Genomic DNA, 13,347 nt, shown 5'->3' on the forward strand with positions numbered 1-13,347 from the left:
AGCCCTTGCATGACATTTCAGAGGGTCTTGTTACCTTTATGTTTAAGACATATTTTAGCTGTCTCCTCTGGTTCATGGTCAACTGGTGTCTCCCCTGTCTGGAAACAGACACCAGCTGCTGATATTGGCTGGCCTATGTGCCCCCAGCACAATTTCTTTTTCAGAAATCTTAGCCCTTGCTTAGAAGCTGCCACAGTGGGTTGAATTATCCAATCCCTGTCATTAAAGGTGGCAGCCACGCACTTGAGAATGATGTGGGAAACTCCGGTGAGAGTGATAATTAAACTTGGAAAATGAAGGGTCACCTTCTTTCATTCAGCTCATTGGGTTTGGCATCAGAATAATTCCAAAACAGCAGGAGATATTCTCCTCTCAGCATGGCAATATCTAGGTGCACACACATTATTTCTACGGGTTCAAATGAGAATGCCATTTTAATTGTATTTAAAATGTTACCTTTGATAAGGGGAGTAAAAATCTTAGAAATTAGTTCTAAGAATACAGTAAAAGACTAATGAGTATAATCTAAATGGGGAAAGAATTAGAAACAAGAAAAGCATGAATTGTTTTCTCAGAAGAAAAAGCATTATAAAAGAAGAAAACTGGTGATAGGGAAATTGAAAAGAACATTTAAATGTGTCTCTTCCTTCTACTTGACTGTGGAATACAAAGCAAGGGGTTTCGTCTCAGCCTTCTTGTCCATTTACTGTCATTTCTTGGTGGCCACTGTTATAACATCTTACTCCTATCCAAGGGAGGGCAGAAAACATGTGATCTTAAGACAAGCCATTGGTAGCAGTTACTTTTCCAGGAAAATGAGTTTTTTTCCCCTGACACATTGGCTTATCATATAGCAATATTTGAGAAATTATATTTCATTCTGTTCTGGTATTACATTAAAAAGTAATACTGAATTTTTAACAGCAACATAGGCAGGTGCTCTAGAGAATACTATTATTATACAGAAGCATGAATGTTAAAACAAAATGTCAAGTTCAAATTCTAACTTTGCCATACATTAGATGTACAAATTCAACATGTTACCAGACCTATGTGCCTCAGTTTCCTCATCTATGAAACTAGGAATATAATAGTATCTTACAAATTTGTGGAAAGATCAAGTAAGTTTAAGATCTATAAAGATGTTATAATACTATCTATCATGAAGTCCATGTTCACATCATCCCCATTATCATTATATTACATATTCAGCATCTAGCATAATATTTACTACTATATATATATATAATCAAGATTTTATATATATAAGCTATATAATAAATATTATATAGATTATATATATGTGTGTATATATATATTTGTGTGTATATATATATATTTGTGTGTATATATATTTGTGTGTGTGTATATATATATATATATATATATATTTGTGTGTGTGTGTATATGTATATATATTTCTTTTTATTTTTGACCATTGTTTGTCCATGTCATTCTGAGATAATTTTCCCAAAAGATGTGAGTCCTTCAAAAACAAATATCTCAGCCTCATTGTTCTGAAGAGTTAACCAAAGTAAAGATATTTGCAAAATATAAGCCTATGGATGTTTAAATAATGTAAAATATTCTGAATAAGCAGACACTACAGATGTCAGATGACACTTGATAGTTCCCTCCATATCAGAAGGATTCCTATTTGATCATATTTTGTTTCAATGTAAGAGAGAATTTGAAAAAAAATAGAGGTGCCTTAAATAGAAAAATCTTGATGGGCTACGCAATAGTTTCTATCTATGTTCTTTTGTAAGATTTTGCAGGTAATCAGGTTACAGGCAAACATCCATGAACTCATCAGATTTACAAAATCTCTTTTTTCTTTGAAGGATGTATATATAGGAAAATCTTTTCCACAGCATAAACATACACTACACCCCAAACTTCAACCTCCATTTACTACCAGCTCATTGGAAGAAATAATGAGAGATAAAGAGAGGTGGGGGAGAGAGAGAGAGAGAGAGAGAGAGAGAGAGAGAGAGAGAGAGAGAGAAAATAAATAAATGATGTTAATATCCTAACATAACTAAAGAGAAAATACTGTGTATTATATTTAAGCCTGATTTTACTACAGTAGTTGTGCATAGTTCTTTAAAAAACAAAAGTTTTATAAGAGATAATTGACTCATTTAGTATAAGAGTGCTAAAATTATTTGGTAAATTATCTTTTGCTGAAAAAATATAAATAAAATATTCTACTTCAGCCCTGCATTTATATTTGAAATGATTTATAGTCTGCAATTTATTCCTAAGGTCGTCACCTTCATAAATACCAGCCATATAGAGTGAAAACCAACTCAATAAAATGAGTATTTCATTTCTCTTCCTTCTGCTTATGTAGATACTTCTTCCATCTACATGAAGCCCATTTATAACAAAGCCTCACATTGTACGGGTTTTTATGAGTTCTTGAGCTTCCTTTCTTTTTTATCTTTCTATGCATCAGCAAAGCAACTGGCAGATCCTTTAATAAAATATATTATTCACATTAATATTTATAAGCCTATGAATTGGATGTTTAAATAAACATTCACCAACTTACGCCAATTCTCTTGTTTCAGATGTTAAATCACACTTACATTGTCTGGAAAGTCAGCCTTTAGTTCAGTGACACTCTGACACCAATATGCAGCTGTTTTTTCACTGATCAGCTCAATATTCAGGAAGGAGCTTTGTCCAGGGCCATACATGGGGCCAGAGGTGGTCCCTCGGATGATTCTGGGTGAAACATTTGTCACGATGTCCTGATGAAAGAGTAAAGATATTGAGTCTCCTTTTGGTAAAGAAAACTTACGATTTTTATTATACACTCATTTCCATCTGACAATATGTTAGCAAGCCTCTTTGCATGCTTGTTTGTAAAAAAGAATTTCTAACATACTTTAAATTATAATGAATATATACTATTTCCAAATGAAAAAGTTAAAAAATTGTTAGCTTTGGCAAAATTAACTCTTTTAATTCTAGGTTTAGCATAGTGAAAAAAATTTAAATTTCCTGACATCAGTTTTGAGCATGCATAATTTAATTTCTAATTAAAAAATAAATAAAAGCATGATAGATAAAATGTAAAAGCATCACTTCATTCTATTTAATTTGAGTAACTCCAATCATAGTTTAACTCCAATAAGAAAATGTGTGCAAAGAAAAGAATATATAATTTTCCTCAAAAATAATTCCAGTGTAAGTCAGCCAAGGAATACATATTAGAATTATTGGCTCACCAAACTAACAGGTTCTAACAAACTAACTGGGTCAAATTATCTACAGCATTGTAACTATACATTCACATTCAATGAGAAGAAAGTCACTTTTCTCTAGACTGAAATGAGAATATCAATAACTTCCTGATAAGTATAAACAGTAAACAGTAAAATTAACTTGCTTGTTAAGTGTAATTAACAATCCAGGACTGCTTCTAAAGCTGTATTAACAAAGAGGAGCAACATTCTTCCATTACTTAAAACTAAAAAGAAACAAAGAAGGAAAAATGTTTCTTTTGCCAACTTCCAATTAAAATTAATTTTGAGTAAAGGTCATTTAGTTAAGGATTTATCAGAATTAGTCTTTTAAGTACCCCTCCTCACCATCTTGTCACTTTTAGTGAGATAACATGAACCCCCATTAGTATATAGCAATTAAGGTCAATTTACATATTTTAATTAAGAACCACCCCATATAAAACAATTAGCGTAATAGGCATACTAACTGGATTTCATAACATTTGGACGTTTTTCCAACTAGATAGACAGGAAACCTTAATTAGCATTAATTAGTGCTGATCTGCATATGTTTGATAAGCCATACCCTTGCCACAAAAGATTATTTATTCCTGAATCTGCCAAATGCTACAGTTGCAGAGGATAAAAGGACTTTTCTTCACATTGCATGTTAATTTCTGGTAATTTACATTCACTTTTACATTTGAATTACTATATTATAAAATAAATGGTATAAATGTTACAATAAGCCTCCTTAAATATGTACATTTTAACTTATAGGAATTATGCCTGTTAATTTTTTACTAATTAAGCCATCCCGTTTCTATTGTATTTGTGCACAACATCACCAGCCTTACTTTGATCTGCTATTGAGAAACCATGTTACACAATCTTAATGGATAAAATGACAAATAGAGTCACTTCAGGAAGCTCAAGGCTAGTGGATTAAATTTCCATCTTGGCAAATGCTTAAATGTGTGCTCTGTGCATCTACAGGTGGCTTTGTACGGTTCACTCACTAGGTACTCTTAAGTTGCCACTATGAGATGATAATTCTGTAAGTGTTTCCTTTGAATGAGGCTGCTTTTCTTCTCTGTTCTGGTTTTTAAGACCCTTTAAGCCTTAAGATCCTTATTTTCTCTGTTCCAACTACTACTCCAAATGCTTCTCACCTCAGTAAGTCCAACCTATGGTGTTTCCTGTACAGAAGTACTTGGCCAATAAGGTAAGCAGAGTCCCTATTCAGTTTGACAAGCCATTAGCCCTGGTGCTGGAAATGATGTAGCTCCTGATTGAAAGAATTGCTTTGAAAGGTCTGGAAGCAACATTACTGGCTTATTCAACAAAGCTGATTTATGTGTCAACAGCATCCATACTTTTGTCCTTAAGTTGCTAGCTTACTCCCTTTGAGAAGCCTTGCTGATTTGTCCAATTCCTTTGGGTCTTAACAGGACATACTGACTCAGAGCATTACAGTAGTATATGCCTTCCTCAGCTGGTACTCTTACTACCCTTTATTGTTTATTTTCTTGGCCAAACCTTCCACTAGAGAATTTTTAAGGGAAGAAACTGTCCCTTATTTCCCATTATACGCCCTGCTGCTAGCCTAATTTTTAGTAGATAACACAAATAATGTTTTTTGAAGCAACATAGACTAAATTCAAGGCACTAGAGCACACCTTGTTCTGAGGCATGGGAACCAAAGGTATTTATTGCTGGCTCCATTCTGCAGCTGAATAGACAGGTGGTTTGGGTTTATATTCCAATTTCAGGTGCAGGTACTTTGCTTAGATTCTTTCCTATTAATGCATATCTCTACAGCTGTGGTCCTTTCTTGCTTCTCCTGATCTATCAAGTACCCCTCTGCTATAGCTTAATTCAGTCCCCTGGGCCCCCGACTGTGGCTAGATTCTGTATGGAGTGCTGTGCTGCAGAATGCCCACTGCTACACTTCTCCCCATCCCAACGTAATTCAATGTCTCAGTGGAAGGCTGAGTGCTTCCACTTCATCATGCTATAACCTCTAAGACCTTCCTGATTGCCGAGCCATATTGAAGGGTATTGCTGATCTCGCAAATCCAAATAGACTGGACACATTCAGATACCATCCCACTTCTAGTCTTCTCTGATTGATATGGATTTGAATTCTTAACCTGACCCATGGTGAGCTGGAGTATTTCTTAGCTGATGAGTCTGTCAGGATCTTAACCTGCTAAGTTTCCTCTTGTGTCTGCCAGACACTAGGACCATGTTGTAGTTTGGATCTAGAATAGCATGCCCCGAGGCCCTTGTGCTTTTGGGAGGGGACAAAAAATTTAGGAGGTATAGCCTAGATGGAAGAAGTCATTCCCTAGGCATGTGCTTTGAACATTTCATATTGTTTCAGTTGGGTCCCTTCATCTCTCCCTTCCTCGATTCCCAGCTGCTATGAGGTGTGCAGCTTTGCTCTACCTTGCAATCCCTGCCATTATGCTCAGCCTCACCATAAGCCCTGTGGGGTTAAGTGACCAGGGACTGAAACCTCTGAAACTGTGAGCCAAAATAAATCTTTCTCCCTTTTTAGTTTATTTCTGTCAGGTATTTTGCCACAGCAACAGAAAGCTGATTAACACAGACCACACACATCACAGTATGTGAAAGAATTGTTTTTAAATATATAAAACATAAAAGACACGAAGAATTTCACTTATATCAAGAAAGGAACAACCCTATAGTTCAGGAATTCTAAACTGGATGCTATATAGAGTAATTCTCCAAGTATTATGCCAGTAAACCATAGAAGCCAAAAGAGTCAATAAGCTTGTCATATGAAAAGAGGTTGACTCTCAAGAAGGTCAAGAGGAGTTCCTGGAGAGAGGAGGAAGTCACTCAGGACCTGCAGCAGGGTCCTTGGGTTGATGGATAAGAATTTTAACACTAGCCATTTCAGAGACTTAGACATGGGTTTATTGAAGACTTATCTTCAAGGGAGAATGTGGGCAATCTCAAGAAAGAGATGACTCGGGGGTAAAGCAAGGAACTGCACTCAAAGGAAAATGTGGGCCTCTCAAGGAAGAGGCACATTTGGGGGGTTCCCAGCTCTTCTTCTAAAGGGAACTTGGTGAGTTTAGGAATGAGACCAGTCTGGTGATCTTGAGATTGTTTATAGTGGTCTGGTCAATCTCTAAATGCATAGGTTGGCATGGTCTTCATTATTTGAGCTACAGATAGTGTTGGAAAGACCCCTAAATTATAGGTTTCTCAAAACAATGTATCTCTCTTTAATCCATTTATTGGATGTTAATTAGCAACACACAGGTAGATTTACAGATCTGCCAGGAATTTGGAAGTAACAGGCATAGGAAAGAGACTGGTTTAGGGAATGACAGGCCTGGAAAAGTATGCAGAACTTTTGAATCAAAATCTTATTCCTGCCCTTCATTTATACTTTCTTTACTACCTACTTCTTATTTCTTCTATCATACCTCAAGCTGACAAGATTTAATTGGAGGACAGTTAAGAAAAAGCTTCTTTTTAAAAATGTTCCCCCTATTGACCCTTAAAAGCTAAGATTCTACCATTGAGGAATTTTCCTTTGTGTGTTGTGACATAAGTTTATTGTCTATGTTTGAGTTGTTCTATTTTTCTCTTCTTTAACTCTGTGTTAAAATGTAAATATATTTTGAGAGGGATATCAATGATCTCCAAGCCAAGATAAAGAAGAGAAGTGCAAAGCAAATCAAAGGGAACTTTTATCTACTTTATACCAGGAATGTTCACTCCTTTGTGCTGAGTTCATCTATGATACAGGATGTTTAATTAAACAGGTCAGCTTTTCTTTCTTTAATTCAAGAAAAGGTAAAAAATAATCATTGATAATTGCCTATATTATATAGATAGCCACTGTGTAGAATTTGTTAACTATCAGTCCATTATTAACTTCAAAGACATTTTAAAATTCAGCATTTTCCAAATTCAGCTAAAGTAGCAAAATTCTAATACAGTCACTCTGTAACAAATCAGTAATAGAAATTTTATTATAGGTTTATTTTTCAAATTGAGTCATATTTGCTACTACTTTGTCAAAAACTTCCTTCCTGGACTCTAGAATTTTTTGAATTTTTAAATTAAGTGAAAGATGAATGAAAATGTGGATATGACCAATTATTTTTGGTTACATAATTAGAGTTAGAGTTTCGATAATTGGGCAATAACTTACTAAAGCTTTTGACCTGGGAATATTAGAACTTGACTATGTTTCCATAAGAGAATATTTTGCTTTAATATTTAATAGCTAAGTCATATTAGTATTGCTTAAGGGAGTTAATATAACAAAATAAACATATTCAAGAATAGTTAGACTAGATAAGGTTTCATTCCTGATAATAAAGACGATAAATGGCCATAACCCTAATCCTCAGTGCATTAACAATCTTCAGATTTTAAAAATAGATATTTTTAGAGAAGGAAGAGTTACGTGATATTTTTGCTCTGTGTGCCAGTCAGTGTATAAAACCACAAGTTGGTGACCTCCTAACATTTGAAATGATGATAGTGATTTTTCAGCATTATTAAGGAGATTTAAATGACAGACATCCTGATCATTTTTGCTTAATGAAACATACTAATGTGATAAAAACCATTTACTTGACCCCTCTTATCCTTAAAAAATAGTATAATGTTTCCATGGTTACTACTGAATTAAAATTGTCACAATGGCCACATGAATATAAATAGAAAACTTTGCCAAAATGTCATAGTAAAAGATAAAAAAAACAAATTAGGGTCCAACAAAATTAGATGAAAATGAGCATTAAATTTTTCAGAGTAGATCATAGATATTTATACCACTGTTGAGAGCCACAGCCAAAGCGGCCCCAGCAAACTTCCAGCTGCCAGCAAACTTCCAGCTGCCAGCTGATGATTGGCTCACAGCGGCCCCAGCAACATCTAGCTGATTGGCTCCTCTGCGGTGATGTTCATTGGGCTGTTTCCCTGCCCTTCAGACTGCCAGCTGATGATTGGCTCACAGAGGCCCCAGCAACATCTAGCTGATTGGCTCCTCCACAGAGCTGCTCATTGGGCTGTTTCCCTGCCCTTTCAGACCATGGAGCTGCTCATTGGGGGACTTCTTTGGCTCTGCCCACGCGACCCAGCCAATCGGCCTCAAGAGCAGGAGGATTGTGGGAGGTGGGGAGGTTGGTGTGAGTGAGAGGCTTGGGGAAGCCAGTGGTGGCAGTTGGGCTCTGAGGGTTTTTTTCCTGAGGAGCTGTTTTGCTTGGTGTTTGTAGTTCTAAAAATAAAGTTAGTTTCTTTTGACAAGTGGCTCCTGAGTCGTGCCCAGCCAGACTGCGGCATTTGGTGGCTCGCACGGGAGCAACTGAGGGTAAGTAAACTGCTCGCCCCTGAGGGCAGGGCGAGAGGATGAGTAGCCATTCTAAGTTTACTCTTTTGTTTTGCTTAACTTGCCTGTCCCTGGAGATGAGTGAGAGGGAAGAAAAACCGCTCACATCTGAGGAAAAACTATTTGAGTCTGAGGAACAGATAGGGAGAAAGGACGGATGCACATGTCAGGAGGATAGAAAGGCTATAATGAATTTTTGTTGTTCCATTTTTATTGGATTCTGTCTCGGTTTGTTTTGGTGTTATCTTGTTGGGTTGTATTATAGTAGAAATACGGGATCAGCAATTAGTAAAAAACAAACCGAAAGAGTGTTAAGTAAATTGTTAGAGCAAGGAGGCTTCCCAGTAAAATCAAGAGCAGTCAGGGCATACGTTGATATAATACAAAAATGTAGCCCATGGCTTTTTAAGGAGGAGTTGTTAGATATATCACAATGGAACCATCATGGTGAAGATTTAAAAAGAATAGAAAAGAACAACCCAGGGACTCTGCCAGTTGGCACATTGCCATTGTGGATGAACGTATCTGGTTTGCTTAGTCCAAAGCCATCAGTTCAGACAAAAGTAGAGGAAGGAGAAGACATATTGATTCAAGTAAAAGAGAAGGTCTCTCAAGTTAGTCAGAAAGAGGAAAAGATTCAAGTACAAGAGAAGGTCTTTCGAGCTAGTGAGACAGAGAAAGGAAGATTAGAGCAGAAAAAGCCATCAGGGGAAAAGTTACAACAGGAGACTGCTAATAACACCTTTCTATCAGAGAGCGAAAGTGTCCAACCAACAGCACCACCTCTACAGGAGACTGCTACTAACAGCATTCTATCACCAGAGGGCATAAGTGTCCAATCAACAGCACCACCTCCATATGCTAGGAGACCCCCAACCCCCGCAGTTGATAGTTGGGATCCTGAGACAGGATCTCAAGTATGCCCTGTATTTGAGGTAGGAGGGCAGCGAATTCACCAGGGTTTAAATTTCAAATCAGTGAAGGAGCTAAAAGAGGCTGTAACAACCTATGGTCCTCAAGCACCCTTCACTGTAAGCTTGGTCGAATCCATTACTAACTTAAACATGACGCCAGCAGATTGGGCTAATGTTTGTAAAGCTGTGCTAACTGGAGGACAATACCTGTTATGGAAGGTTGCCAATGAGGAATTTTGCAAGGAGACGGCTAGGCGAAATGCAGCAGCTGGTTATCCTCATAGAAATCTAGATACGTTGTTAGGAAAGGGATCTTATGAGGATCGGCAGCAACAAATTGCATATGATCCTGGTGTATATTTACAAATTGCTGTAGATGCAGTTAAGGCATGGAAGACTTTACAAGGACATGGAGGTTTACAAGGTCAATTATCTAAGATAATACAAGGAGCTAATGAACCTTACGCTGAATTTGTAGATAGGCTTATTCAAACAGCTACCAGAGATTTTGGGAATACAGAACAAGCAATGCCATTAATAAAACAACTGGCTTATGACCAAGCGAATCATTGGTGCAGAGATATCATTAGACCATGGAAACAGGAAGATTTAAACACATATATTAAATTATGTAGAGACATTAATGAACAAGAGCAAGTCATGGCAGCTGCAGTAAAACAGGCTTTAGATGCCAGAGACATTAATGAACAAGGGCAAATTGTGGCAGCTGCAGTAAAACAGGCTTTATATGCCAGGCCAAGAACATGCTACAATTGTCAACAAACAGGACATTTTAAAAGAAATTGCCCCATAGGAGGAGGGTTTAACAAAACTAGGTATCAAACGAGTAGAATACCGGGTATTTGCCCACGATGCCGTAGAGGGAGACATTGGGCTAATGAATGCCGTTCTCAAACCACCATAGAGAGTACTCCATTATATTGGGCTAATGAATAACAGATAATTCCCCTGGTTATACGTCTACCTCTTTTAAACAATTTTGCTCATCATTTGGCATTACTCATATAACAGGAATCCTATACAATCCACAGGGACAAAGCATAGTTGAAAGAGTTCATCAAACTATTAAAATGTACTTATTAAAGCAAAAAGACGGAATTGAGAAGGGGTATATATTCCCCAAAGATAAACTTAAAATAACCCTTTTTGCTCTAAACTTTTTAAATTTGGATTCATCAGGACTTAGTGCTGCAGAAAGGCATATGTGTCCAAAAAATGTACATAAGCCCAAAGTACTTTGGAAAGATATTCTAACAGGACAATGGAAAGGTCCTGACCCAGTGATTGTCTGGAGTCGGGGGTCTGTTTGTGTGTTTCCACAGGAAGAACAGCAGCCAATTTGGATTCCAGAGAGATTAACCAAGGTCCTGACCCAGTGATTGTCTGGAGTCGGGGGTCTGTTTGTGTGTTTCCACAGGGAGAACAGCAGCCAATTTGGATTCCAGAGAGATTAACTAAAGCGATTTCTACAGACCAAAAAGAAGATGATTTAGCTCAAATCCATAACAGCTGATATCCAAAACTCCAATTTGGCTATCCTTACATCTGCGACAGAACCAGGATGCTTTTTTCAATATCTGTTTTATTATTGCCCTTTCCCGTATCATGAAGTTCTATTTTGTTTTTTGAGCTCATACAGACCTAGGTTAATGTTTTGCTATTTTTTTTTTTGACTATAGAGTTTTTAAACATTGCAATGGAGATTTCACCTGTAAAAAGTTATAAGGCCTTTACTATTATGTTATGTGTTGTATGTATTATATTATGTGTGTACACTTGTGTTTTGTGTTATATGTTTGAATGTACTATGTCCATATATCATATATGATGAGCGCTCATGAAAAAATGGATCCAAATATTTTTTTTTATTCACGTGATTTAAATGGTTTAATTTAAATTGGGTAAATAACTGTTAAGAATTGTTTTAATATGTAAACAAAAAAGGAGGTTAACAGATCTGTTTGTTTACTTTCACCTTTCCTTTTCATTATATTTAATAATTCTCTTCAATATAATGTAAATTGTTAAGAAAATTGTTTTCTTTTAGTGCCTTCTGGAATGTTACATAATATTTTCTTTAGCCATTATCGCCAGAATTCCTATCTTCATCCCTGTGCCAGTGAAGATAATGTAAATTGTTAAAAAAATTGTTTTCTTTTAGTGCCTTCTGGAATGTTACATAATATTTTCTTTAGCCATTATCGCCAGAATTCCTATCTTCATCCCAGTGCCGGTAAAGACAATGTAAATTGTTAAGAAAATTGTTTTCTTTTAGTGCCTTCTGGAATGTTACATAATTTTTTCTTTAGCCATTATTGCCAGAATTCCTATCTTCATCCCTGTGCCAGTGAAGACAAAGATAAAACTAATCTACAGTTTCTGCAATAGCCATCACTGAACCGCTTACAGAACTTGCCTAAACTATGTGTCACTTGTATGCATTGTGAAATCACTTGTATGCATTGTGAACTATCTGTTGGTGCAGCGACTTGTGGTAGTGTTGGGGTATTTTTGCTGATGATATCATCGGTGGTACAATTTTTCCAACAAGAACCATCAATTGGCTTGGTGTATCTTCCTCCCTTCTACTTGTCATGATCATTCAGCTAAAATTTGGGGGCCAACAGAGGTGAGGCAAAGAACCTCACCCCCCCCCCCCGTACAAAGACCTCTCCACAGGTGTGGCTGTATACTGGACCGGTAGTCAATGACGGGTAAGATCCAATTACTATGGTACCAACCTAAGACAGGAGGCTGACGCCCTGAGGTCAGCTCATCTGAAGACGGGTAAGGACCATATGTAGTATTGGACAACCTAAGGCAAGCATGGTCCCTAAGCCACATGATGTTGTTTAAACAGAGAGGGGGAGATGTTGAGAGCCACAGCCAAAGCAGCCCCAGCAAACTTCCAGCTGCCAGCAAACATCCAGCTGCCGGCTGATGATTGGCTCACAGCGGCCCCAGCAACATCTAGCTGATTGGCTCCTCTGCGGTGATGTTCATTGGGCTGTTTCCCTGCCCTTCAGACTGCCAGCTGATGATTGGCTCACAGAGGCCCCAGCAACATCTAGCTGATTGGCTCCTCCACGGAGCTGCTCATTGGGCTGTTTCCCTGCCCTTTCAGACCACGGAGCTGCTCATTGGGGGACTTCTTTGGCTCCTCCCACGCGACCCAGCCAATCGGCCTCAAGAGCAGGAGGATTGTGGGAGGTGGGGAGGTTGGTGTGAGTGAGAGGCTTGGGGAGGCCGGTGGTGGCAGTTGGGCTCTGAGGGTTTTTTCCTGAGGAGCTGTTTTGCTTGGCGTTTGTAGTTCTAAAAATAAAGTTAGTTTCTTTTGACAAGTGGCTCCTGAATTGTGCCCAGACTGCGGCATTCCCCAATGGATACATTTTAGAAACATACTATTAAATAACAATGGCAATATGTAGAAAAATATATAGAATGACATCTAAAGCAAGTAAAACAAAACAATATATTATTTAGTGAAAGAGTCTAATATAATAAAACCACAAATGAAAGGCTAAAGAAGAAATTGGGGATGGTGGAGCAAGGGGAGCTTTCCAAAAGTATTAGTGACATATACTTCTAAAAACACTTTATTCTTGACTTGCAGAAGGGTGGTAGAATGTAAAATCTGTTCAATGAGATATAGAGTAGTAGAGTTGGTGTTGTTAGAAGCTATAGAAAAAGTCATATCAGTTTATCAGAAAACCTGTAACTTATATCCAAGGGATATAATTACTTTTTTAATTTCTCAGATTCTGCCATATTTTTGGGGGGAGGAGGGCTTAAA

The 13,347-nt window shown here is 37.3% G+C and overlaps 1 protein-coding gene across 1 annotated transcript in view; it reads right to left on the bottom strand.

Moving 5' to 3' along the window:
- The window catches only part of Dpyd (dihydropyrimidine dehydrogenase), a 778,600-nt gene that overhangs the window by 330,984 nt on the left and 434,269 nt on the right, over positions 1-13,347 (bottom strand). Inside the window, exon 14 of the mRNA XM_078026796.1 lies at positions 2,595-2,759. Coding sequence (XP_077882922.1) covers positions 2,595-2,759 — 165 coding nt within the window. The remainder of the gene's footprint in view (positions 1-2,594; positions 2,760-13,347) is intronic.

This window comes from Ictidomys tridecemlineatus, chromosome 11 (genome assembly GCF_052094955.1).
Source record: "Ictidomys tridecemlineatus isolate mIctTri1 chromosome 11, mIctTri1.hap1, whole genome shotgun sequence".
In the NCBI taxonomy this organism is placed as follows: Eukaryota; Metazoa; Chordata; class Mammalia; order Rodentia; family Sciuridae; genus Ictidomys; species Ictidomys tridecemlineatus.